At 65.1% G+C, this 26,370-nt stretch overlaps 1 protein-coding gene across 2 annotated transcripts in view; it reads left to right on the plus strand.

Moving 5' to 3' along the window:
- Positions 1-26,370, plus strand: part of MICOS10 (mitochondrial contact site and cristae organizing system subunit 10) — a 228,848-nt gene that overhangs the window by 183,702 nt on the left and 18,776 nt on the right. For both annotated transcript variants that reach the window (XM_060200951.1, XM_060200952.1), the window contains exon 2: positions 12,117-12,194. In XM_060200951.1, the coding sequence (XP_060056934.1) occupies positions 12,131-12,194 (64 nt within the window). In that variant the 5' untranslated portion in view covers positions 12,117-12,130. The remainder of the gene's footprint in view (positions 1-12,116; positions 12,195-26,370) is intronic.

Below are 26,370 nucleotides of genomic sequence, written 5' to 3' on the forward strand. Positions count from 1 at the left end.
GGGGCTCAGTGCCTGCACCATGAATCCACTGCTCCTGGAGGCCATCTTTTTCCTTTTGTTGTTGTTGTTGTTGTTGTTATTGTTGGATAGGACAGAGAGAAATGGAGAGGGGAGGGGAAGAGAGGGAGAGGGAAAGAAAGATAGATACCTGCAGACCTGCTTCACCTCTTGTGAAGTGACCCCGGTGCAGGTGGGGAGCCAGGGGCTTGAACTGGGATCCTTGTGCTTTGTACTATGTTGTTTTCGCCGGGCTATGTTGTTTTCGCCGGGCTGGCTTCACGGGCGGGTAACAGACGACCAGGGACTCATGGCTGAGCTGTAGGCAGTATCTCTTTATTCATGCAGGACGCAGCACAATCTAAGACGAGCTAAGTTAAACTCAAAGTACAGTACCGTAAAACTCACAATGCTGTCTTTATATATACTTGCCAAGTAAGGTGGAAACAGGATGTGACATAGAGAGGGTGGAGAGAAAAGTGACTGGTGAAAATCAGAGTGTGACAAAGAGGGGGCAGAGCAGGCGAGAATCCTATCACTGAACCACCAATGCCCTGGAGGGAGGGTGGAACTTGTTAACAGTGGTTACGTAAATAGAATGCAGTGGTTATGTAAATAGTGTTAAGCAGGGGGGATTTAAACCAAATGAAACAGAAGGGGTCTCATGCATACCAACAGTACTATGTGTGCTTAATCTGGTACCCTACCGCTTGGCCCCCTATTTCTCCACTTCCATTGGTCTTTGTTCTTTATAAGAACTCCAGGATTTTAATTTCATTTTTCCCCATGCAGCCAACAGATATTTATCAAGCAAATGCTACGTGCTACATAATGTTCTAGGGCTGGAAACACAGTGATAAACAAAACTGCAGACTGGCGAAGGAGCCGTGGGAAGAGCCAGTAATAGCTGCAAAGTCAGGGCACAGCAAAGCTGGGATCTGAACGCAGACAACCCGGCTCCAGAATCCATGCTGTGCCATCCGCCTCTGATTGCTTTGTAATGTGCTGACTTCCACACGGTCACAGCTCTCCCGAGCCTCGTAAAAATGCCTCTGTCCACTCCATAGTGTCCAAAGTATTGCTGCCTTGTGCGTCTCCGCGCTAGCTTCTGTAGTCTCAGTTTCTAAACCTGTGACTGTGACGATAACTGATCTTGACCTGAGCTGAGGACACGTGGGGTCAGACGAGCCGCCAGACGTCACTGGCGCAGCTAGTTTTCTTCTTCAGCGGACTTGCTAGACTGTACTTTCCCTGCAAGAAAAACCACTTTGACTCGTTCTAGTTTACTGGTAGATCAGCCACTTGCTCGTACATTTGATTCACTTGTCACCCATTCAGCAAGCACTCGCATCAGGCTCATGGCCTACCATTTACTGACTGAGTGATTTACTTTTAAGAGCTCACAGACAAATTCAAGAGGTACGGTATCGCAGCACAATCTGATGTGGAGGTCACAGGAGTGCTAGCAGTGGAGTGGTGATGGAGGAAGACTTCCTGAAAGACAGAATTGTCATGGCAAAGTCTGGGACAGCAGTTATGTTGCTGAAGTTAGCAAGAACACACGAACAGGTCTATTTTCTGGTCAAGGTCGTCCAAGGACAATCAGTCCAGCACATGCACTCTGAACGGGAAGTGTGCCGAGGGAGGGGAGGGGCAGTGCAGGTCCTCACGGGTGGACACGGACGTCCAGACAGGCGGTCAGTACAGTGTTAAGACTCCTTGGGGGTAGCTACGTTCCTGTGACAGTAAGAAGAGGTGAGGGCGGGGGAGGGGGTCAAGCGGTAGCGCAGTGGGTTAAGCACAGATGGTATTAAGCACAAGGACCGGCTTAAGGATCCCGGTTCGAGCCCCCTGGCTCCCCACCTGCAGGGGAGTCGCTTCACAGGCGGTGAAGCAGGTCTGCAGGCGTCTTTCTCTCCCCCTCTGTTTTCCCCTCCTCCATTTCTGTACTATCCAACAGTGATGACATCAATAACAACAATAATAATAACTACAACAACAACAACAAAACAAGGGCAACAAGGGCTGTGCTGCCCGGCTGTGCTGCTGCCCATGTGCTGCTGCCCGGCTGTGCTGCCCATGTGTTGCTGCCCGGCTGTTGCTGCCCGGCTGTGCTGCCCATGTGCTGCTGCCCGGCTGTGCTGCCCATGTGCTGCTGCCCGGCTGTTGCTGCCCATGTGCTGCCCGGCTGTGCTGCCCGGCTGTTGCAGCGCCTCCTGCCTGTGTGTCACTGGGATGTTGGCCTCTGCCTGCCCGAAGGTGAAGCCTTCGGTCTGTTTTCTGAAGTGATGCGGACTCATTTCCCATCTATGTGTTACTACGCGCGAGGTGCAGACAGAGTGGGGCCGAGCGCTGCAGCTCCAGCCTGTGGTGCGGCTGGGGCTTGAACCTGGAGCCCTGGAGACTCAGGCATGGAAGTCTCTGCAGAACCAGACGCTGTCTCCCCAGCCCTGATCTTCTTTTCTAAACGCTATGCTAAATATGTTTAGAAAAGAAGGGGAAGGGGGGAGGGGGGAGGGAGGGCAGGGGGAGGAGGGGCGGGAGGAGGGGGAAGCAGGGAGGCACCTGCGAGGGTCCACTGGAGACAGGGGGAGGCAGAGAAGGCAGGGGGAGGCAGGGGGAGGCAGGGGGAGGCAGAGAAGGCATGGGGAGGCAGGGGGAGGCGGGGGGAGGCAGGGGGAGGCAGGGAGAGGAGGAGAAGGCAGGGGGAGGCAGGGGGAGGCAGGAGGAGGGAGGAGGAGGCAGGGGGCAGGGGGAGGAGAAGGCAGGGGGAGGCAGGGGGAGCAGGGCAGGCAGGGGGAGGCAGGGGGAGGCTGAGGAGCAGGGCAGGCAGGGGGAGGCAGGGGAGGCAGGGGAAGCAGGGGAGCAGGGCAGGCAGGGGAGGCAGGGGGAGGCAGGGGAGCAGGGGAGGCAGGGGAGGCAGGGGACCAGGGGGAGCAGGGGAGGAGGGGAGCAGGGGAGGCAGAGGAGGCAGGGGAGCAGGGGAGCAGGGGGAGGCAGTGGAGCAGGGGGAGGCAGGGGAGCAGGGGAGCAGGGGAGGCAGGGGAGCAGGGGAGGCAGGGGAGCAGGGGGAGGCAGGGGAGGCAGGGGAGCAGGGGAGCAGGGGAGGCAGGGGAGGCAGGGGAGCAGGGGAGGCAGGGGAGGCAGGGGAGCAGGGGGAGGCAGAGCAGGCAGGGGAGCAGGGGAGGCAGGGGGAGGCAGGGGAGCAGGGGAGGCAGGGGAGGCAGGGGAGCAGGGGAGGCAGGGGAGGCAGGGGAGCAGGGGAGGCAGGGGAGGCAAGGGAGGCAGGGGAGGAGGGGAGCAGGGGAGGCAGGGGAACAGGGGGAGGCAGGGGAGGCAGGGGAGCAGGGGGAGGCAGGGGGAGGCAGTGGAGCAGGGGGAGGCAGGGGAGGCAGGGGAGGCGGGGAGCAGGGGAGCAGGGGGAGGCAGGGGAGCAGGGGGAGCAGGGGAGCAGGGGAGGCAGGGGAGCAGGGGAGGCAGGGGAGCAGGGGGAGGCAGGGGAGGCAGGGGAGGCAGGGGAGCAGGGGAGGCAGGAGAGGCAGGGGAGGCAGGGGAGCAGGGGAGCAGGGGACGCAGGGGAGGCAGGGGAGGCAGGGGAGCAGCGGAGCAGGGGAGCAGGGGAGGCAGTGGAGCAGGGGGAGGCAGGGGAGGCAGGGGAGGCAGGGGAGCAGGGGAGCAGGGGGAGGCAGGGGGAGGCAGTGGAGCAGGGGAAGGCAGGGGAGGCAGGGGAGGCAGGGGAGCAGGGGAGCAGGGGAGCAGGGGGAGCAGGGGAGCAGGGGAGCAGGGGGAGCAGGGGAGCAGGGGGAGCAGGGGAGGCAGGGGGAGCAGGGGAGCAGGGGGAGGCAGGGGAGGCAGGGGAGCAGGGGAGGCAGGGGAGCAGGGGGAGGCAGGGGAGGCAGGGGGAGGCAGGGGGAGGCTGAGGAGCAGGGCAGGCAGGGGGAGGCAGGGGAGGCAGGGGAAGCAGGGGAGCAGGGCAGGCAGGGGAGGCAGGGGAGGCAGGGGAGCAGGGGAGGCAGGGGAGGCAGGGGAGCAGGGGGAGGCAGAGCAGGCAGGGGAGCAGGGGAGGCAGGGGGAGGCAGGGGAGCAGGGGAGGCAGGGGAGGCAGGGGAGCAGGGGAGGCAGGGGAGGCAGGGGAGCAGGGGAGGCAGGGGAGGCAAGGGAGGCAGGGGAGGAGGGGAGCAGGGGAGGCAGGGGAACAGGGGGAGGCAGGGGAGGCAGGGGAGCAGGGGAGGCAGGGGAGGCAGGGGACCAGGGGGAGCAGGGGAGCAGGGGAGCAGGGGAGGCAGAGGAGGCAGGGGAGCAGGGGAGCAGGGGGAGGCAGTGGAGCAGGGGGAGGCAGGGGAGCAGGGGAGGCAGGGGAGCAGGGGAGGCAGGGGAGCAGGGGGAGGCAGGGGAGGCAGGGGAGCAGGGGAGCAGGGGAGGCAGGGGAGGCAGGGGAGCAGGGGAGGCAGGGGAGGCAGGGGAGCAGGGGGAGGCAGAGCAGGCAGGGGAGCAGGGGAGGCAGGGGGAGGCAGGGGAGCAGGGGAGGCAGGGGAGGCAGGGGAGCAGGGGAGGCAGGGGAGGCAGGGGAGCAGGGGAGGCAGGGGAGGCAAGGGAGGCAGGGGAGGAGGGGAGCAGGGGAGGCAGGGGAACAGGGGGAGGCAGGGGAGGCAGGGGAGCAGGGGAGGCAGGGGAGGCAGGGGAGCAGGGGGAGGCAGGGGGAGGCAGTGGAGCAGGGGGAGGCAGGGGAGGCAGGGGAGGCGGGGAGCAGGGGAGCAGGGGGAGGCAGGGGAGCAGGGGGAGCAGGGGAGCAGGGGAGGCAGGGGAGCAGGGGAGGCAGGGGAGCAGGGGGAGGCAGGGGAGGCAGGGGAGGCAGGGGAGCAGGGGAGGCAGGAGAGGCAGGGGAGGCAGGGGAGCAGGGGAGCAGGGGACGCAGGGGAGGCAGGGGAGGCAGGGGAGCAGCGGAGCAGGGGAGCAGGGGAGGCAGTGGAGCAGGGGGAGGCAGGGGAGGCAGGGGAGGCAGGGGAGCAGGGGAGCAGGGGGAGGCAGGGGGAGGCAGTGGAGCAGGGGAAGGCAGGGGAGGCAGGGGAGGCAGGGGAGCAGGGGAGCAGGGGAGCAGGGGGAGCAGGGGAGCAGGGGAGCATGGGGAGCAGGGGAGCAGGGGGAGCAGGGGAGGCAGGGGGAGCAGGGGAGCAGGGGGAGGCAGGGGAGGCAGGGGAGGCAGGGGAGCAGGGGAGGCAGGGGAGCAGGGGGAGGCAGGGGAGGCAGTGGAGCAGGGGAGGCAGGGGAGGCAGGGGAGCAGGGGGAGCAGGGGAGCAGGGGAGCAGGGGAGGCAGGGGAGGCAGGGGAGCAGGGGAGCAGGGGGAGGCAGTGGAGCAGGGGGAGGCAGGGGAGCAGGGGAGCAGGGGAGGCAGGGGAGCAGGGGAGGCAGGGGAGCAGGGGGAGGCAGGGGAGGCAGGGGAGCAGGGGAGCAGGGGAGGCAGGGGAGCAGGGGGAGGCAGTGGAGCAGGGGGAGGCAGGGGAGCAGGGGAGCAGGGGAGCAGGGGGAGGCAGGGGACGCAGGGGAGGCAGGGGAGCAGGGGAGCAGGGGGAGGCAGGGGAGGCAGGGGAGGCAGGGGAGCAAGGGAGCAGGGGAGGCAGGGGGAGCAGGGGGAGGCAGGGGAGGCAGGGGAGGCAGGGGAGGCAGGGGAGGAGGGGAGCAGGGGAGGCAGGGGAACAGGGGGAGGCAGGGGAGGCAGGGGAGCAGGGGAGGCAGGGGAGGCAGGGGAGCAGGGGGAGGCAGGGGGAGGCAGTGGAGCAGGGGGAGGCAGGGGAGGCAGGGGAGGCGGGGAGCAGGGGAGCAGGGGGAGGCAGGGGAGCAGGGGGAGCAGGGGAGCAGGGGAGGCAGGGGAGCAGGGGGAGGCAGGGGCGCAGGGGGAGGCAGGGGAGCAGGGGGAGGCAGGGGGAGGCAGGGGAGGCAGGGGAGCAGGGGAGCAGGGGAGCAGGGGAGCAGGGGAGCAGGGGAGCAGGGGGAGGCAGGGGAGGCAGGGGAGCAGGGGAGGCAGGGGAGGCAGGGGAGGCAGGGGGAGCAGGGGAGGCAGGGGAGCAGGAGAGGCAGGGGAGCAGGGGAGCAGGGGAGGCAGGGGAGCAGGGGAGCAGGGGAGGCAGGGGAGCAGGGGAGCAGGGGAGGCAGGGGAGCAGGGGAGCAGGGGAGCAGGGGAGGCAGGGGAGCAGGGGAGGCAGGGGAGCAGGGGAGCAGGGGAGGCAGGGGAGCAGGGGAGGCAGGGGGAGCCGGGGGAGGCAGGGGAGCAGGGGAGCAGGGGAGGCAGGGGAGCAGTGGAGCAGGGGAGCAGGGGAGCAGGGGAGGCAGGGGAGGCAGGGGAGCAGGGGAGCAGGGGAGGCAGGGGAGCAGTGGGAGGCAGGGGGAGGCAGGGGAGGCAGGGGAGGCAGGGGGAGCCGCGGGAGCAGGGGAGCAGGGGAGGCAGGGGAGCAGGGGAGCAGGGGAGGCAGGGGAGGCAGGGGAGCAGGGGAGGCAGGGGAGCAGGGGAGGAGGGGAGGCAGGGGGAGCCGGGGGAGGCAGGGGGAGCAGGGGAGCAGGGGAGCAGGGGAGGCAGGGGAGGCAGGGGAGGCAGGGGAGGCAGGGGAGGCAGGGGAGCAGGGGAGCAGGGGAGGCAGGGGAGCAGGGGGAGCAGGGGAGCAGGGGAGGCAGGGGAGCAGGGGGAGGCAGGGGAGGCAGGGGAGCAGGGGAGCAGGGGAGCAGGGGAGCAGGGGGAGGCAGGGGAGCAGGGGAGCAGGGGAGGCAGGGGAGCAGGGGAGCAGGGGAGCAGGGGGAGGCAGGGGAGCAGGGGAGGCAGGGGAGGCAGGGGAGCAGGGGAGCAGGGGAGGCAGGGGAGGCAGGGGAGCAGGGGAGCAGGGGAGGCAGGGGAGCAGGGGGAGGCAGGGGAGCAGGGGAGCAGGGGAGGTAGGGGAGCAGGGGAGGCAGGGGAGGCAGGGGAGCAGGGGGAGGCAGGGGAGCAGGGGAGGCAGGGGAGCAGGGGAGGCAGGGGAGCAGGGGAGCAGGGGGGCAGGGGAGGCAGGGGAGCAGGGGGAGGCAGGGGGAGGCAGGGGAGGCAGGGGAGCAGGGGAGGCAGGGGGAGCAGGGGAGGCAGGGGAGGCAGGGGAGGCAGGGGAGGCAGGGGAGGCAGGGGAGCAGGGGAGCAGGGGAGCAGGGGAGGCAGGGGGAGGCAGGGGGAGGCAGGGGGAGGCAGGGGAGCAGGGGAGCAGGGGGGCAGGAGAGGCAGGGGAGCAGGGGGAGGCAGGGGAGGCAGGGGAGGCAGGGGAGCAGGGGAGCAGGGGGAGGCAGGGGGAGGCAGGGGAGGCTGGGGAGCCGGGGAGGCAGGGGAGCAGGGGAGCAGGGGAGGCAGGGGAGCAGGGGAGCAGGGGAGGCAGGGGAGGCAGGGGAGCAGGGGAGGCAGGGGGAGCCTGGGGAGGCAGGGGAGCAGGGGAGGCAGGGGAGCAGGGGAGCAGGGGAGGCAGGGGAGCAGGGGAGGCACGGAGCAGGGGGAGGCAGGGGGAGGCAGGGGAGGCAGGGGGAGCCGGGGAGGCAGGGGGAGCCGGGGGAGGCAGGGGAGCAGGGGAGCAGGGGAGGCAGGGGAGCAGGGGAGCAGGGGAGGCAGGGGAGCAGGGGAGACAGGGGAGCAGGGGAGGCAGGGGAGGCAGGGGGAGCCGGGGGAGGCAGGGGAGCAGGGGAGCAGGGGAGGCAGGGGAGCAGGGGAGCAGGGGAGGCAGGGGAGCAGGGGAGCAGGGGAGCAGGGGAGGCAGGGGAGCAGGGGAGGCAGGGGAGGCAGGGGAAGGCAGGGGGAGGCAGGGGGAGGCAGGGGAGGCAGGGGGAGCCGGGGGAGGCAGGGGAGGCAGGGGGAGCCGGGGGAGGCAGGGGAGGCAGGGGAGCAGGGGAGGCAGGGGAGCAGGGGAGGCAGGGGGAGCCGGGGGAGGCAGGGGAGCAGGGGAGCAGTGGAGCAGGGGAGCAGGGGAGCAGGGGAGCAGGGGAGGCAGGGGAGGCAGGGGAGCAGGGGAGCAGGGGAGCAGGGGAGGCAGGGGAGCAGGGGAGGCAGGGGAGGCAGGGGAAGGCAGGGGGAGGCAGGGGGAGGCAGGGGAGGCAGGGGGAGCCGGGGGAGGCAGGGGAGGCAGGGGGAGCCGGGGGAGGCAGGGGAGGCAGGGGAGCAGGGGAGGCAGGGGAGCAGGGGAGGCAGGGGGAGCCGGGGGAGGCAGGGGAGCAGGGGAGCAGTGGAGCAGGGGAGCAGGGGAGCAGGGGAGCAGGGGAGGCAGGGGAGGCAGGGGAGGCAGGGGGAGCCGCGGGGAGCAGGGGAGCAGGGGAGCAGGGGAGGCAGGGGAGCAGGGGAGCAGGGGAGGCAGGGGAGGCAGGGGAGCAGGGGAGGCAGGGGAGCAGGGGAGCAGGGGAGGCAGGGGAGCAGGGGAGGCAGGGGGAGCCGGGGGATGCAGGGGGAGCAGGGGAGCAGGGGAGGCAGGGGAGCAGGGGAGGCAGGGGAGCAGGGGGAGCAGGGGAGCAGGGGAGGCAGGGGAGCAGGGGAGGCAGGGGAGCAGGGGAGGCTGGGGAGCAGGGAGGCAGGGGAGGCAGGGGGAGCCGGGGGAGGCAGGGGGAGCAGGGGAGCAGGGGAGGCAGGGTAGCAGGGGAGCAGGGGAGGCAGGGGAGCAGGGGGAGGCAGGGGAGCAGGGGAGCAGGGGAGGCAGGGGAGCAGGGGGAGGCAGGGGAGCAGGGGGAGGCAGGGGAGCAGTGGAGGCAGGGGAGCAGGGGAGCAGGGGAGGCAGGGGAGCAGGGAAGCAGGGGAGCAGGGGAGGCAGGGGAGGCAGGGGGAGCCGGGGGAGGCAGGGGGAGCAGGGGAGGCAGGGGAGCAGGGGAGGCAGGGGAGGCAGGGGAGCAGGGGAGGCAGGGGGAGCCGGGGGAGGCAGGGGAGCAGGGGAGCAGTGGAGCAGGGGAGCAGGGGAGCAGGGGAGCAGGGGAGGCAGGGGAGGCAGGGGAGCAGGGGAGCAGGGGAGCAGGGGAGGCAGGGGAGGCAGGGGAGCAGGGGAGGCAGGGGAGGCAGGGGAAGGCAGGGGGAGGCAGGGGGAGGCAGGGGGGAGCCGGGGGAGGCAGGGGAGGCAGGGGGAGCCGGGGGAGGCAGGGGAGGCAGGGGAGCAGGGGAGGCAGGGGAGCAGGGGAGGCAGGGGGAGCCGGGGGAGGCAGGGGAGCAGGGGAGCAGTGGAGCAGGGGAGCAGGGGAGCAGGGGAGCAGGGGAGGCAGGGGAGGCAGGGGAGCAGGGGAGGCAGGGGAGCAGGGGGAGGCAGGGGGAGGCAGGGGAGGCAGGGGAGGCAGGGGGAGCCGCGGGAGCAGGGGAGCAGGGGAGCAGGGGAGGCAGGGGAGCAGGGGGAGCAGGGGAGGCAGGGGAGGCAGGGGAGCAGGGGAGGCAGGGGAGCAGGGGAGCAGGGGAGGCAGGGGAGCAGGGGAGGCAGGGGGAGCCGGGGGATGCAGGGGGAGCAGGGGAGCAGGGGAGCAGGGGAGGCAGGGGAGCAGGGGAGCAGGGGAGCAGGGGAGGCAGGGGAGCAGGGGAGGCAGGGGAGCAGGGGAGGCAGGGGAGCAGGGGAGGCAGGGGAGGCAGGGGGAGCCGGGGGAGGCAGGGGGAGCAGGGGAGCAGGGGAGGCAGGGGTAGCAGGGGAGCAGGGGAGGCAGGGGAGCAGGGGGAGGCAGGGGAGCAGGGGAGCAGGGGAGGCAGGGGAGCAGGGGGAGGCAGGGGAGCAGGGGGAGGCAGGGGAGCAGTGGAGGCAGGGGAGCAGGGGAGCAGGGGAGGCAGGGGAGCAGGGAAGCAGGGGAGCAGGGGAGGCAGGGGAGGCAGGGGGAGCCGGGGGAGGCAGGGGGGAGCAGGGGAGGCAGGGGAGCAGGGGAGGCAGGGGAGCAGGGGAGGCAGGGGAGCAGGGGAGCAGGGGAGGCAGGGGAGCAGGGGAGGCAGGGGGAGCCGGGGGATGCAGGGGGAGCAGGGGAGGCAGGGGAGCAGGGGAGGCAGGGGAGCAGGGGAGGCAGGGGGAGCCGGGGGATGCAGGGGGAGCAGGGGAGCAGGGGAGGCAGGGGAGCAGGGGAGGCAGGGGAGCAGGGGAGCAGGGGAGCAGGGGAGGGAGCAGGGGAGCAGGGGAGGCAGGGGAGCAGGGGAGGCAGGGGAGCAGGGGAGGCTGGGGAGCAGGGGAGGCAGGGGAGGCAGGGGGAGCCGGGGGAGGCAGGGGGGAGCAGGGGAGCAGGGGAGGCAGGGTAGCAGGGGAGCAGGGGAGGCAGGGGAGCAGGGGGAGGCAGGGGAGCAGGGGAGCAGGGGAGGCAGGGGAGCAGGGGGAGGCAGGGGAGCAGGGGAGGCAGGGGAGCAGTGGAGGCAGGGGAGCAGGGGAGCAGGGGAGGCAGGGGAGCAGGGAAGCAGGGGAGCAGGGGAGGCAGGGGAGGCAGGGGGAGCCGGGGGAGGCAGGGGGAGCAGGGGAGGCAGGGGAGCAGGGGAGGCAGGGGAGGCAGGGGAGCAGGGGAGGCAGGGGGAGCCGGGGGAGGCAGGGGAGCAGGGGAGCAGTGGAGCAGGGGAGCAGGGGAGCAGGGGAGCAGGGGAGGCAGGGGAGGCAGGGGAGCAGGGGAGCAGGGGAGCAGGGGAGCAGGGGAGGCAGGGGAGCAGGGGAGGCAGGGGAGGCAGGGGAAGGCAGGGGGAGGCAGGGGAGGCAGGGGGAGCCGGGGAGGCAGGGGAGGCAGGGGGAGCCGGGGGAGGCAGGGGAGGCAGGGGAGCAGGGGAGGCAGGGGAGCAGGGAGGCAGGGGAGCCGGGGAGGCAGGGGAGCAGGGGAGCAGGGAGCAGGGAGCAGGGAGCAGGGGAGGCAGGGGAGGCAGGGGAGCAGGGGAGGCAGGGGAGCAGGGGAGGCAGGGGAGGCAGGGGAGGCAGGGGAGGCAGGGGAGCCGGGGAGCAGGGGAGGCAGGGGAGCAGGGGAGCAGGGGAGCAGGGGAGCAGGGGAGGCAGGGGAGGCAGGGGAGCAGGGGAGGCAGGGGAGCAGGGGAGCAGGGGAGGCAGGGGGAGCCGGGGATGCAGGGGGAGCAGGGGAGCAGGGGAGCAGGGGAGGCAGGGGAGCAGGGGAGGCAGGGGAGCAGGGGAGGCAGGGGAGCAGGGGAGGCAGGGGAGCAGGGGAGGCAGGGGAGCAGGGGAGGCAGGGGAGGCAGGGGGAGCCGGGGGAGGCAGGGGGAGCAGGGGAGCAGGGGAGGCAGGGTAGCAGGGGAGGCAGGGGAGGCAGGGGAGCAGGGGAGGCAGGGGAGCAGGGGAGCAGGGGAGGCAGGGGAGCAGGGGGAGCAGGGGAGCAGGAGCAGGGGAGGCAGGGGAGCAGGGGGAGGCAGGGGAGCAGTGGAGGCAGGGGAGCAGGGGAGCAGGGGAGGCAGGGGAGCAGGGAAGCAGGGGAGCAGGGAGGCAGGGAGGCAGGGGGAGCCGGGGGAGGCAGGGGGAGCAGGGGAGGCAGGGGAGCAGGGGAGGCAGGGGAGCAGGGGAGGCAGGGGAGCAGGGGAGCAGGGGAGGCAGGGGAGCAGGGGAGGCAGGGGGAGCGGGGGATGCAGGGGGAGCAGGGGAGGCAGGGGAGCAGGGGAGGCAGGGGAGCAGGGGAGCAGGGGAGGCAGGGGGAGCAGGGGATCAGGGGAGGCAGGGGAGCAGGGGAGGCAGGGGAGCAGGGGAGGCAGGGGAGCAGGGGAGCAGGGGGAGGCAGGGGGAGGCAGGGGAGGCAGGGGAGCCTGGGGAGGCAGGGGAGCAGGGGGAGCAGGGGGAGGCAGGGGGAGGCAGGGGAGCAGGGGAGGCAGGGAGGCGGGTGAGAGGAGCGGTGGCGCCGCGGGCGGAGGTGACTGGCGGTGCCCGGGCCCCGGGTTCGAGCTCCGCGGCCGCCCCGCCCCGCCGCCCCGCCCCAACGACGCGCCCGTCACGTGGTCTCTCGGCAGCCGCGGCCGGGTCGCCCCAAGGTCAGCATCGCCGCCCCCCCTCGCCCTTTCCCATGGCGACCGACTGACGAATCCGGAAAGTACGGAAGCCGGCGTGTGATCTCGCGAGATCTGCCGGCCGGGGCCTGGGGCCGAGTCTCGCGAGACTGCGCGGCCCGGCGTGGGAGCGCGGGGCCGACCCGAGGGGGAGCCGGAGCCGGACCGCGGGAGGGGACATGGCGGAGTCGGAGCTCGGCAGGAAGTGGGACCGGTGCCTGGCGGACACGGTGGTGAAGATAGGTAGGCTCCTCCCGGCCAGGCCCGCCCGCCCCGCGGCCTCCGCGACCCCCAGCGGCCCCGAGGTCTGGGGTCACCGGGCGGGGGCGGGGCACGGGGCACTCAGGTGGATGGCGCCCATACGAGCGGGCAGCGGGCACCGGGCAGCGGGGGAGTGGGCACCGGGCAGAGGGCACCGGGCAGCGGGGGAGTGGGCAGCGGGCACCGGGCAGCGGGGAGTGGGCAGCGGGGAGTGGGCAGCGGGCACCGGGCAGCGGGCAGCGGGCACCGGGCAGCGGGCACCGGGCAGTGGACACCGGTCAGCGGGGCAGTGGGCACCGGGCAGCGGGCACCGGGCAGCGGGCACCGGGCACCGGGCAGTGGACACCGGTCAGCGGGGCAGTGGGCACCGGGCAGCGGGCAGCGGGCAGCGGGGCAGTGGGCACCGGGCAGCGGGCACCGGGCAGTGGACACCGGGCAGCGGGGCAGTGGGCACCGGGCAGCGGGCACCGGGCAGCGGGCACCGGGCAGTGGGCACCGGGCAGCGGGCACCGGGCAGCGGGCACCGGGCAGTGGACACCGGGCAGCGGGCACCGGGCACCGGGCAGTGGGTACCGGGCAGCGGGGCAGTGGGCACCGGGCAGCGGGCAGTGGGCACCGGGCAGCGGGCACCGGGCAGCGGGCACCGGGCAGTGGGCAGCGGACACCGGGCAGCGGGGCAGTGGGCAGCGGGCAGCGGGCACCGGGCAGCGGGGCAGTGGGCACCGCGCAGCGGGGCAGTGGGCAGCGGGCAGCGGGCCGCCCTGGGCGGTGAGGGCTGGCACCCGGCTGTGGGCTCCTGGGAGGAGGACGTCCCGGGGGCGGGCGGAGGCCCCCGGCCAGTGGGCACCGCGGGGCGGGCGTGAGAGCCGGTGGGCAGGGTGGGCGCGACACTGGCTGCCCCGGTCGGGAGCGTGTGGTCAGAAAGAGACTGGTGTGGCCTGTGTTTCTAGAGAGACACCGAGGCCACGGCAGCCCCGGCCCGCCCCGCCCCGCCCCGCCGAGCGCCCAGCTTTCCCCCAGCAGGTGGGGCCGGGCCTCGAACCTGCGCCACCGCTCCTCTCACCCGCCTCCCTGCTCCCCTGCCTCCCCTGCTCCCCTGCTCCCCTGCTCCCCTGCCTCCCCCTGCCTCCCCTGCCTCCCCTGCCTCCCCTGCTCCCCTGCTCCCCTGCTCCCCTGCTCCCCTGCCTCCCCTGCTCCCCTGCCTCCCCTGCTCCCCTGCCTCCCCTGCCTCCCCTGCTCCCCTGCTCCCCTGCCTCCCCCTGCCTCCCCCTGCTCCCCTGCCTCCCCTGCCTCCCCCTGCTTCCCTGCCTCCCCTGCCTCCCCTGCCTCCCCCTGCTCCCCTGCTCCCCTGCTCCCCTGCCTCCCCCTGCTCCCCTGCCTCCCCTGCCTCCCCTGCCTCCCCCTGCTCCCCTGCTCCCCTGCTCCCCTGCTCCCCTGCTCCCCTGCCTCCCCTGCTCCCCTGCCTCCCCTGCCTCCCCTGCCTCCCCCTGCTCCCCTGCTCCCCTGCCTCCCCTGCTCCCCTGCCTCCCCTGCCTCCCCCTGCTCCCCTGCTCCCCTGCTCCCCTGCTCCCCCTGCCTCCCCTGCTCCCCTGCCTCCCCTGCTCCCCTGCCTCCCCTGCTCCCCTGCCTCCCCTGCTCCCCTGCCTCCCCTGCCTCCCCTGCTCCCCTGCCCCCCCCTGCCTCCCCCTGCTCCCCTGCTTTCTTTTCTTTTTTTTTTTTTTCCCTGGGGCTCAGTGCCTGCGCTACAAATCCACTGCTCCTGGAGGCCATTTTCCCCATTTTGTTACCCTTGTTATTATTATTGTTGTTACTGATGTCATTGTTGTTGGACAAGACAGAAATGGAGAGAGGAGGGGGGAGAGAAAGACAGACACCTGCTGACTTGCTTCACCGCCTGTGAGGCGACCCTCCTGCGGGCGGGGAGCCAGAGGCTCGAACCGGGATCCTTACGCCGGTCCTTGTGCTTTGCACCACATGCACTTAACCTGCTGTGCCACCACCCGACCCTCCCTCCTTCCTTTCTTCCTTCCTTCCTTCCTTTCTTCCTTTTTAAATTTTGATCTTTATTTATTTTTGCACGGAGACAGAAATTGAGAAGGGGAGAGGAGATAAGAAGAGAGAGAGAGACAGACACCTCCAGCACTGCTTCACCACTTATCAAACTTCCCCTGCAGGTGGGGACCAGAGGCTTGAACCTGGGTCCTTGTGCACTGTAGCCTGTGTGCTTAACCAGGTGCGCCACCACCTCCCTCCCATCTCTCTCTCTCTCTCTTTTTTTTTTTTAACACTATTTTCTTTATCTTTTTTTTGGCTGATTAACTTTGCCTTATTTAAATTTATTACCAAGATGACCTCAAAATGCAGGTTGGGGGTGTGTGTTGCCATGCACAAGGAGACCTGGGTTCAAGACCCCAGCCCCCACCTGCCGAGGGAAAGCTTCACAAGCAGCTGCGGGTGTCTCTCTCCTTATCTCCCTCTCCCTCTTGATTTCTCTGTTTCTATCCAATAAATGAATAGCACATATATTTTGAAAAGACGATTAAGAACACAGGTTGGTTAAGTGATCGTGTCCTTGATTAGAACCTGCCGGGGCAATAGCTGTGCCTGCCTCAGGCGCACCGCACAGCACCGCACAGGCCGGGCGGCTCGCTGGCTGGGGGACGGCCTGCTGTGTAGGCGTGAGCCCGGCACCATGTGTGCGGGAGGCTCCGTGACTTTGGGGCGGTTTCAGTGCTGGCTGTGGTGTCTCTCGTCTCTGAATGGAAAAGTGGCCCTGGCTTGCTGACGCTGCTCACGCGTGGCCCCAGGTCCACCACAGACTAAGCAGAGCACAAAGCCGCGAGAGTCAACACGGAGGCCTGGGCAACCACACGAGGTGGCGGGAAGCTAGTGGGAAGAAGGGCCGTCGTGCTCGCCCCAAGTTCTCGCTGAGAAGGCGACAGGAGATGGGAAAGGCCCTTTGCTTTCCGGGGGAAACTGAGTCCAGATTTGTCGTTTTCTCCGGGCTGGCTTCACGGGCGGGTAACAGACGACCAGAAACACATGGCTGAGCTGGAAATGCGGTTTAATCTTTATTTAAGAGCGAGCAAACAGTCCAACACCTAGTCACCACACCATGTGCTCCTCCATCCTTCTCCTCCAGCGGCAGAGAGGAACTCAGGAAGTAGGTAGGATAGGGGCGGGGAGAAGGGAGAAGCGCCAAACTAGCAAGGGCTAAACCGAATCTCCCGGAGGTCGGGGGAGTGAGACCAAACCAGTGTAACAGAAAAAAGACCGTGTAAATAGACCACATGTCAAGCAGTGTAACAGAAGCAGAACTAGAAGCAGACCAACACAGGTTTTTTTGTTTGTTTGGTTTTAATTTTCACTTGTAAAAAGGAAACACTGACAAAAACCTTAGGATAAGAGGGGTACACTTCCACACAGTTCCCACCACCAGAGTTCCTGTCCCCTCCCCTCCATTGGAAGCTTCCCTGTTCTTTATCCCTCTGGGAGTATGGACCCAGATTCTTTGTGGGGAGCAGAAGGTGGGAGTTCTGGCTTCTGTAATTGCTTCTCGGCTGGACATGGGTGTTGGCAGGTGGATCCACACCCCCAGCCTGTCTCTGTCTGTCTGTCCCTAGTGGGGCAGGGCTCTGGGGAAGCGGAGCTCCAGGACACATGGGGGAGGGCGTCTGCCCAGGGAAGTCTGGTTGGCATCATGGCAGCATCTGGAACCTGGTGGCTGAAAAGAGAGTTAACATACAGAGCCAAACAAATTGTTGAGCAATCATGAACCTAAAGGCTGGAGTAGCACAGATGAAGAGTTGGGGGTCTCTGTCTTGTAGACGGTTAGTAAGCCTACTTTAGTTATATTCCAAAGGGCCCGTGAGTGTACTAGTATTTTTTTCCCCTTCAGCCTGACATCTGATATGCAGGTGGATCCACGTTGTTGTCGGGAGATGATGTCATGGCTGCCAAAAGGACCAGAAAGCTGGGTCAGGGAAGAGAGTGAAGGGGTATAAATATTGTTGACTGTAAACCCCATCGATCTGATGTGATGCGGGGGTCCAGTATTTTGACGGGTTGCCCCTTTCAGAGTGGAATCGCCCTCCAGAGTTCCTGTCTCTGCTCACTGCTGCCTCATGCATTGCCCAGGTCGCCTGTAAGGTTCACTGTTAACGTATGCATAGTAGGTCTTTTCTCTTTATTTTATTTTGAGCGTATTTGTAAATAGACTTGTTAGCGTGTAAGCGGTTCTTCGGTGTCCTTTATCACATCGTTGAAGTTTGGTTTTTACTAACTTTTCTTAATAGCACATATCACAGCCTGAAATTTCCAGCTTCTTCCTTTTTCAAAAGATGGGTTTAGAAGCCAGGAGGCACCGGTGGTGCCGGCTGAGGGGTGGGTGCGCGGGTCCCTGTCTGCCGCCGCTCCAGCTTGCTCGCCCTCCCCTGGGTCCCCTCCCACGCAGCTCGGTCACCCCCTCTGCCCTCCGCCACCGGGCTTGTCCTTGGACTCTGTGCCTGAGCCATCCGGCCACCCCCCAGCAGACTCTCTCTTTCTCTTCGTCTCCTTCCCCTTTTTTCCGGGGAGAGGGCGAGAGAGGAGGAGAGACACCACAGCACTGCCCCAGCTCTTGGCGAAGCTTCCGGTGCAGGTGCTCCCACGTGGTAGCCCGGGGCTCGAACCCTGGGCCGCACTCACGCTAAAGCGTGGGGAGCAGGTGGACACGGTGAGCCGCTTCTGCTCTTTGCACTTTGGTTCTTACGTCGTTCCCTGCGCCCGCCCGGCGCCTTGTGCGCTTAACCCGCTGCGCTGCCGCCCGGCCCTGCAGTTTGGCTCTGACTGGGTTGGCCTCCTTGCCGCTTCCTTGATGGCTGGGCGCCGCTCCTCACTCACTGCTGGCTGAGAGAAGTCAGTGATGGCGGAGCAGAGTCCTCATCGCCGGGGAACTTACAGACCGTTTGCCCGCTGCCCACATCTGCCGCATAGCACCGGATGAGTCAGCGTTTCAGGGGCTCCGTCTGAGTCAGCAGGGCCCGCGGGCGGGGGTGTCTCGGGTCCCTGCACGTGCTTGGGACCTTGACTGAATGTTTTGTTTCGTCTGCTGTCACTGGATCTTGGTAATAAAGTGGCAGGAGAGATGTTTGGGGGCAGGGGAAGATAGCACAATGGTTCTGCAAAGTGACTCATGCCTGAGGCTCCCAAGTCCCAGGTTCAGGCCCCTGCACCACCATAAGCCAGAGCGGAGCAGTGCTCTGGTAATAATAATAATAATATCAAAAAAAAAAAGATGTTTGGAGAAGTCACCCAAGAAGCATAAGCCAGAGGGCACTTTGGTATTTAAACAAGTGACGGGAACGTTGGCAGAGCCTGACTGCAGGGCAGGAACCCAGCGAAGACCGTGGTGCCTTGTGACTGGCGTGGCCGGCAGCTCTATGGGAATGCGCCATTGACGTTTTTGCTGATTTTATGGCTTTGTTTTTTTTGTTTTATCAGATTTGTTGAATGCTCTGGTCAAGGGCTGTGCTGTTTCTTTTCCTTCTGTCTTTTGCGCGTCCTTGCCAGTGAGACTAGAAGGCGTAAGCCTCTTGCCCGCCAACTCGGGAGGTGTGGTGGAGGCATGGCCTCTCTCTCTCTCACCCCTCGCCCCTTTTTCTTTATCGGACACTGTTACAGCTCTTGCTGCCGGTGGTGCTGGGAGTTGAACCTAGAGCCGTGGAGCCTCAGGTATGAATGTCTTTTGCAGAACCCCTGTGCTCTCTCTCCTGCCTGAGTTGTCTCTGCAGAGCTGCTTCTGTCGGTCTGTGCTGCTCGCGCCTAGAGGCGAAGCTTTCTGTTTCCAGAGAAAGATGAGGAGAATAGTTTGGTTGTGCCGAGGCGGGAGCAGGAAAGACAGATTGACCTCAGTGGCCGGCCGTACAGTGGTGCTCTTTGCAGACCTGAATTGAGACAGCACCAGGGCGTCGGGACTGGCCAGCCTGTGTAAACGGGGCTGGTTTTGGCTGTGACAGAGCAGAGAGGAGCCCAGGTGACAAACATTTGGTAGTTGGTGAGTTTCTGATGTCCCGGGGTGGTCACTGGCTGTAGCTCCGTTGACAGGTGCATTTGCTGCCGTTGTATTTTCTCGTCTTGACTGGTGGGGGGTGGGCCGGAGTGGTGGCCCGCCGCCGAGAGAGTAGGGCAGCGGGTGGGGGCAGCGGTCCCGCCCCGGGCTCGGGCAGGCTCTGCGTTCCACTGGCAGGCGGGAAGGGCTGTAAAAGTGACCGTCAACGGCCATTTGAACAGTTACCAGTTGAAAGCCCATCAATAAAGTCATGGAAACCAGAGCAGTTTGCTTCCCTTCTGACATCAGCTCATCTGACAAACCTGGTCGCCACAAAGTGCCGCCGTCTTTGGTCCTCTGCGTCCGCCAGCCCGATGCCTCCCTGCTTGGTGATACAACAGCAACTAGGAGCTCCAACACTTGGAGGCTTTGCTGTTGATGGGTCTGGGTGTCCAGTCGGTGGGCGTGTTTTACTTGCTGTCTGTATTTTGAAGCATCGTCTGCAGCAGAAAAATGCCTTTTCCTCTTGTGGCGACAGCTTGAATAGAGGGTCAGCGTGCAGAGCACTGGGACTGGGAGCCGTGTGCAGCTAGAGTAGCGGGTCAGTCAGCGTGCAGAGCACTGGGACTGGGAGCCGTGTGCAGCTAGAGTAGCGAGTCAGCATGCAGAGCACTGGGACTGGGAGCCGTGTGCAGCTAGAGTAGCGGGTCAGCGTGCAGAGCACTGGGACTGGGAGCCGTGTGCAGCTAGAGTAGCGGGTCAGTCAGCGTGCAGAGCACTGGGACTGGGAGCCGTGTGCAGCTAGAGTAGCGGGTCAGCATGCAGAGCACTGGGACTGGGAGCCGTGTGCAGCTAGAGTAGCGGGTCAGCATGCAGAGCACTGGGACTGGGAGCCGTGTGCAGCTAGAGTAGCGGGTCAGCATGCAGAGCACTGGGACTGGGAGCCGTGTGCAGCTAGAGTAGCGGGTCAGTCAGCGTGCAGAGCACTGGGGCTGGGAGCCGTGTGCAGCTAGAGTAGCGGGTCAGTCAGCATGCAGAGCACTGGGACTGGGAGCCGTGTGCAGCTAGAGTAGCGGGTCAGTCAGCGTGCAGAGCACTGGGACTGGGAGCCGTGTGCAGCTAGAGTAGCGGGTCAGCATGCAGAGCACTGGGACTGGGAGCCATGTGCAGCTAGAGTAGCGGGTCAGCATGCAGAGCACTGGGACTGGGAGCCGTGTGCAGCTAGAGTAGCGGGTCAGTCAGCGTGCAGAGCACTGGGGCTGGGAGCCGTGTGCAGCTAGAGTAGCGGGTCAGTCAGCGTGCAGAGCACTGGGGCTGGGAGCCGTGTGCAGCTAGAGTAGCGGGTCAGTCAGCGTGCAGAGCACTGGGACTGGGAGCCGTGTGCAGCTAGAGTAGCGGGTCAGCGTGCAGAGCACTGGGACTGGGAGCCGTGTGCAGCTAGAGTAGCGGGTCAGCGTGCAGAGCACTGGGACTGGGAGCCGTGTGCAGCTAGAGTAGCGGGTCAGTCAGCGTGCAGAGCACTGGGGCTGGGAGCCGTGTGCAGCTAGAGTAGCGGGTCAGCATGCAGAGCACTGGGACTGGGAGCCGTGTGCAGCTAGAGTAGCGGGTCAGCGTGCAGAGCACTGGGACTGGGAGCCGTGTGCAGCTAGAGTAGCGGGTCAGCGTGCAGAGCACTGGGACTGGGAGCCGTGTGCAGCTGGAGTAGCGGGTCAGTCAGCGTGCAGAGCACTGGGGCTGGGAGCCGTGTGCAGCTAGAGTAGCGGGTCAGTCAGCGTGCAGAGCACTGGGACTGGGAGCCGTGTGCAGCTAGAGTAGCGGGTCAGCATGCAGAGCACTGGGACTGGGAGCCGTGTGCAGCTAGAGTAGCGGGTCAGTCAGCGTGCAGAGCACTGGGACTGGGAGCCGTGTGCAGCTAGAGTAGCGGGTCAGCATGCAGAGCACTGGGACTGGGAGCCGTGTGCAGCTAGAGTAGCGGGTCAGCATGCAGAGCACTGGGACTGGGAGCCGTGTGCAGCTAGAGTAGCGGGTCAGTCATCGTGCAGAGCACTGGGGCTGGGAGCCGTGTGCAGCTAGAGTAGCGGGTCAGTCAGCGTGCAGAGCACTGGGACTGGGAGCCGTGTGCAGCTAGAGTAGCGGGTCAGTCAGCGTGCAGAGCACTGGGACTGGGAGCCGTGTGCAGCTAGAGTAGCGGGTCAGTCAGCGTGCAGAGCACTGGGGCTGGGAGCCGTGTGCAGCTAGAGTAGCGGGTCAGCGTGCAGAGCACTGGGACTGGGAGCCGTGTGCAGCTAGAGTAGCGGGTCAGCGTGCAGAGCACTGGGACTGGGAGCCGTGTGCAGCTAGAGTAGCGGGTCAGCGTGCAGAGCACTGGGACTGGGAGCCGTGTGCAGCTAGAGTAGCGGGTCAGTCAGCGTGCAGAGCACTGGGACTGGGAGCCGTGTGCAGCTAGAGTAGCGGGTCAGCATGCAGAGCACTGGGACTGGGAGCCGTGTGCAGCTAGAGTAGAGGGTCAGCATGCAGAGCACTGGGACTGGGAGCCGTGTGCAGCTAGAGTAGCGGGTCAGCGTGCAGAGCACTGGGACTGGGAGCCGTGTGCAGCTAGAGTAGCGGGTCAGTCAGCGTGCAGAGCACTGGGGCTGGGAGCCGTGTGCAGCTAGAGTAGCGGGTCAGTCAGCGTGCAGAGCACTGGGGCTGGGAGCCGTGTGCAGCTGGAGTAGCGGGTCAGTCAGCGTGCAGAGCACTGGGGCTGGGAGCCGTGTGCAGCTAGAGTAGCGGGTCAGTCAGCGTGCAGAGCACTGGGACTGGGAGCCGTGTGCAGCTAGAGTAGCGGGTCAGCATGCAGAGCACTGGGACTGGGAGCCGTGTGCAGCTAGAGTAGCGGGTCAGTCAGCGTGCAGAGCACTGGGACTGGGAGCCGTGTGCAGCTAGAGTAGCGGGTCAGCATGCAGAGCACTGGGACTGGGAGCCGTGTGCAGCTAGAGTAGCGGGTCAGCATGCAGAGCACTGGGACTGGGAGCCGTGTGCAGCTAGAGTAGCGGGTCAGTCATCGTGCAGAGCACTGGGGCTGGGAGCCGTGTGCAGCTAGAGTAGCGGGTCAGTCAGCGTGCAGAGCACTGGGACTGGGAGCCGTGTGCAGCTAGAGTAGGTCAGTCAGCGTGCAGAGCACTGGGACTGGGAGCCGTGTGCAGCTAGAGTAGCGGGTCAGTCAGCGTGCAGAGCACTGGGACTGGGAGCCGTGTGCAGCTAGAGTAGCGGGTCAGCGTGCAGAGCACTGGGACTGGGAGCCGTGTGCAGCTAGAGTAGCGGGTCAGCGTGCAGAGCACTGGGACTGGGAGCCGTGTGCAGCTTGCATGTATCTCAGCTTTTGTTCTGGCTGCGGCTTTATGCTTCCCTGAAGTGTGGCCAGAGGCAGCTTATTAGTAAATATGCTGAATTGCTTTCCCTGGCAAGTTTGTTGCAGTGTTGAGTCCAAGTCAGAATACAAATATTTACTCAGAAAAGTCGTTTGGTGTGGTGATATTTTTACTATGGCTGCTGACCCGCTGGTGGAACGTCAGGGCATCGCTCTGTTGGATGCTGTTGGTTTAAAGGCCCAGAGGAGCGGAGAGGAAGCTAGCATTACTGGTGCTTGATGGTGCCAAGCAGGGTGTGTGTAGGCCAAGGCGCTCGCTGCATCCTTCCAGCAGGCCAGTGCGGGCACGGCGGCGTTACCTGTTTCCCAGGAAGAAAACGTTTCCGAAAGTCCCCTGACCTGAACACCTGTGCGGGAGCCGAGCGTAAGCGGTGCAAGGCCGGGGAGTGGGCGCTGCCCCTCTGCACTCGCTGTAGTGAGCGGCTCCGGCAGAGCTCACGCCTCTGGCCCTGGGATCAGCTGCTCCCTCCCACTGCAGGCGGGACATCCTGGATGCGTGGTGGTGCTTCCCCATCTTCTCTCTCCTCCCGCGGCAGTGAAAGACTTACTGTGGAGCGCAGCGGCAAGAGAGGCGCGGGGCAGGCACGGATATGGATGGGCCAGGTGAGCCAGAGAGCCCGGTGCAGGCCGGCGCCGTGCCTCCCTTTGGCCAGCTTGAATGTGCTCGCCCTGGGGGACAGGGTCTCAGTCGAGGAGCAGCCGTGAGCAGAGCGCTGCCCGCCGTGCTGGACTCTCCTGTGCTCCCAGGAGCCCTCGGCACTCGCACACCAGTCCCGCAGCCGCGGCGGCCCTGGGCGGAGAGTTGAGTCCGGCACGCGGTAGGCGCCTCGGGACGCGGTGCAGAAGCGGGTGAGGCGGCGGCTCCAGGAAGCCCACGGGGCCGAGGAGACCACAGGAACAGCCGGGGCGCGGGCGGTTTGCTGTTGTCTGGGGCTGTCCGGTGGGTCCAGACCCCCCGCTGCCGTCTGGTCGCCTTTGAGAAGCCCCCTTGTTTGGACCAAAGCCGACCCTTCCGGCCCTCTGCCCTGACCCGTCCCATTCAGGACTGATCCCTGCCCCCATCTGACCAGACAAGCTTCTTGTGACTGCGGGAAGTTCTGTGCACTTCCCAAGTGGCTTCACTTGTGTCTGCGGGTAGTTTTAAAACTGATCAGTTAGCAGTTTAACAGTGCAGGTGGGGTGGGACTGGAATCTCGGGCCTCAGGAGAGAGAAAGAACCAGACGTCAGTCACTCTGGCACATGTGCTGCTGGGGATCCAACTCGGGACCTCATGTTTGAGAGTCCAAAGCCTTATCCACCGCGCCACCTCCCGGACCACACCACTTCAGATTTCTTTTTTTAAAAAGATTTATTTATTTATTTATGAGAAAAATAGAGAGAGAGAACGAACCAGACGTCACTCTGGCACATGTGCTGCCGGGGATCGAACTCGGGACCTCCTGCTTGAGAGTCCAAAGCTTTACCACTGCGCCACCTCCCAGACCACTACTTCAGATTTCTTTATCCAACCTACACACGCACTAGGATGTTTAGAATAATTTATAATTGTTGTAACCTTGACACAGTTGTGGATGGATTTGACGGCTTAATTAACTTGGACATATGTCGGCTAGTTAGAACACATCTTTCTGACCGTTAGAACGTGTGCATATAGATTTTAGGTGATTAGCTGGAGCAGATGAATTAAGCAGCACAATCCCCTTTCTGCCAGGAGGGCCGTCTTAAGAAACGGCAGCTTTCCTGGCGTGGTTTCAGATGACTGAATTAAACCCACGAGGTGGAGGGAGGGCTGTTAAGCCATTTTAGCAGAGGCCTTTATGTGGCAAAGCCGGGATTCATGAGCTGATAAATATCAGACTGATTAAAAACAAAATCGCAGGCTATTACTGCTCTGACATGCTGCTTTGACATTCCAATAAATGCCGGTATGTTACGTATTCTCAAAAAGATTGCCTGAGACCCGAAAAGCCACAACTTACTTTATCCTTACATCAGCTGTGACTTGAAATTCACTTTCTTTCAGTTTGTGAGAACTGTCCTCGTCCTCAGAGTGTCTGTGAATGCAGTGACTAGAGAGGCTTATAGTGCGGCTCTGCAGAGTAGTGGTATGACGCCACTTAGGTGGGGGACCAGGCGGCTAAGTGCAGAAGGACCCAGGTTCCAGTCCCCAGTCTGCACCTGTGGGGGTGGGATGGGAGGGGAGCTTCGCAGTGGTGGAGCAGGGCTGCAGGTGTCTCTCTGCCTCTCTCTATCTTCCTCTCCCCTCCCTCTGTCTCTGATAATAAACAAAAACTTAAAAAAAAAAAAAAATCAAGTCAGTCAGGTGCAGCATTTAGCCATAAGCTCTGGGCGCCTGTTAGACCCAGATGTGACTAGTCCGGATATCTCCCTTGCCGTGTGCACCAGCCTCCGCCCCACGCTGTGGGCTTTCTGCCTCTCGGCCTCTGCCTTGCCGCCTCTACCTAAAAATAAAGAATTGCTTGCTGACAGAAGACCTCCACAGTTTAGGCCCATTTTCCAACACCTTTGCAAACGCTAGTTTGAGACCTTACATGTATAACACCACCTTGCGTGCCAGAAAACTGACTGACTTGAACAACACTGGAGCCCTTTGCCGTGTCCACTTGCCTGTCCACGACACAGGCCTTGCCGAGACTGTGTCTGCGCCACTCACAGCACACCACTCAGTGGCGTCGGCTGTTCCACCCAGGAGGGTTGTTTTTGTTTTTAAGATTTTGTATTGGGGGGGGGTTGCGGGGAGAGAATATCACTGTGGCATGTGCAGTGCTGGGGAGTTAGCCTGGGGCCCACACCTGCCAGGCCTCTGTTCTGCCCACCAATGAGTCGCCTGGCCAGCAGCTCCCAGAGCCCCGGAGCCCTTCTGTGACGTGCTCTGCCTGCCTCCAGTGCCTTCTCCTTTCTGCCTCGGGCGGGTCCAGGAACCAGAGGGGCTGCTGAGAATAGACTGGCAAGCTGTGGGGGCTGGGACGTGTCTCGGCAGGTGGGTGGAGAAAGTGAGTCCCCGTCTCCCACCTGGGTTGCGCTCTGACCTTCTCCCAGCGCCTCCGTCTTGGGTCTTGGCTGGAGGGAGGCGTCTGCAGGCCTGCCCGCCGCGTCCGTCGCTGCTGGAGCTCGGGGCAGATGTGCAGATGTGCTGCTCGTCCTCTCCGCGCACAGCAGGACGGAGGTTTACTGAAGCCTGTCTCGCCGTCTGCCACCTGCCTGCTGCTTCCGCGCTTGGAGGCTGCCCCTCCCTCCAGCCTCCTTAGTGCTCCCGGCTGCCGGTCACCTTGTTGTCCGCACGTAGTTGCCTTGCCTGCAGCCCTAGAATGTGGGCACTTCTTCCCCGGGCCCTTGCATGGTGCGCGATGCACAGTAGGTACTCGGCTTATAATCACGGAAATGACCGTCGAACTTGCCCACCGCATTGAGGGAAGTCGTGTGGTTTCTTTCCCCGTCTCTCTTTCGCTCTTTCTGTCTGAAAAGTCACCCTGTAATGGTGAGATCTCAGAGCTGGGGAGGGAGGGAGGGAGAGAAAGGCGTCAGGCAGTGGCGCACCTGGTTGAGCACACATGTCACAGTGCACAAGGACCCAGGTTCCAGCCCCTGGTCCCCACGTGCAGGGGAAAGCTTCAGGAGGGGTGAAGCAGGCTGCAGGTGTCTCTGTCTATCTCCCCCTCCTCTGCTTCTCTCTGTCTCTGTCCAATAGTAAATAAATAAGATTAAAGTAAATAGATAGAACTGATTTATTAAAAGATAGAGATACTGGTGACCAGCGTGAATTTAGGGAGACATTCAGTCTTCAGTGAGCTGGAATTAATGATTGCGACAGGCTTGTGAATGGCGGCACTGGTGGCAGTGAAGCTGTACGGCGACACCCAGGCCTCTGGAGCCCAGATGTGTGGTTCAAACCCCCCACATGTCATCTGAGGCAAGTACTTGGCCATCGCCTGTCTTGGTTTCTCGGCCTACAAGCCTGATAGGATAGAACAGACTGTTGAGTAGGCGACAAGACCCTCAGGTTGGAGGTGTAAGTGCTCACCCAGTGCTGGCGCTGTTCCTGAAAGCTGCTGTCAGATGGCTGTGCGCGCGAGTCGCCACGCTGTTCACGGCGTAGCTTGGACTAGTCAAGGGTATTTGAGAGTGAAAAGTCGCTGTTTGCTCGTCCCCTGTGCGGTGCTCAGCTCTCGCTGGAGCCGGGCTGGACCCTGGAGCCTGGAGCCTCGGGCATGAAGGTGCCTCCCCAGCCCAGCTCCGTCTTCTGACGTTCAGGTGCACAGACTCCTGAGCACTGTGACCGTCTTCCCGTGACTCCTCACCCAAATTCAGGTGCGCACACAGACATGACTGGCCGTCCAAGTCCTGTCCATTCTGCCGTCAGAGAGTCTCCTTCCAGGAAATCCCAGGCACCTAGTCGTGTTTTCCCTGAGCGCGGCCTCAGTTCCCGTCACCTTTTTCCAGCCTTCGCCACCGAGCAGGTGCTGCTCAGACGCCTTGTCCCAGCCAGTCTGTGCCTTCGGGATGGCCCGTCTCCTGCTCTCCTGGACGGTGTCCCCACGCAGTTTGCCAGCCTCCCCCTCCCGCTTCCCACCCCCCCACTTCTCTGAACCCGTCTTGCTGTTCTGCCACCAGACAGAGGAGAGGGTCTGCCCACCCCCCAGACCCTGGCTGCTAAAAGCCTACTTTTTGTTCACAGCCACTTTACTAGGGGAATAAATGA

The sequence above is a fragment of the Erinaceus europaeus genome, chromosome 11 (genome assembly GCF_950295315.1).
Source record: "Erinaceus europaeus chromosome 11, mEriEur2.1, whole genome shotgun sequence".
Classification (NCBI taxonomy): Eukaryota; Metazoa; Chordata; class Mammalia; order Eulipotyphla; family Erinaceidae; genus Erinaceus; species Erinaceus europaeus.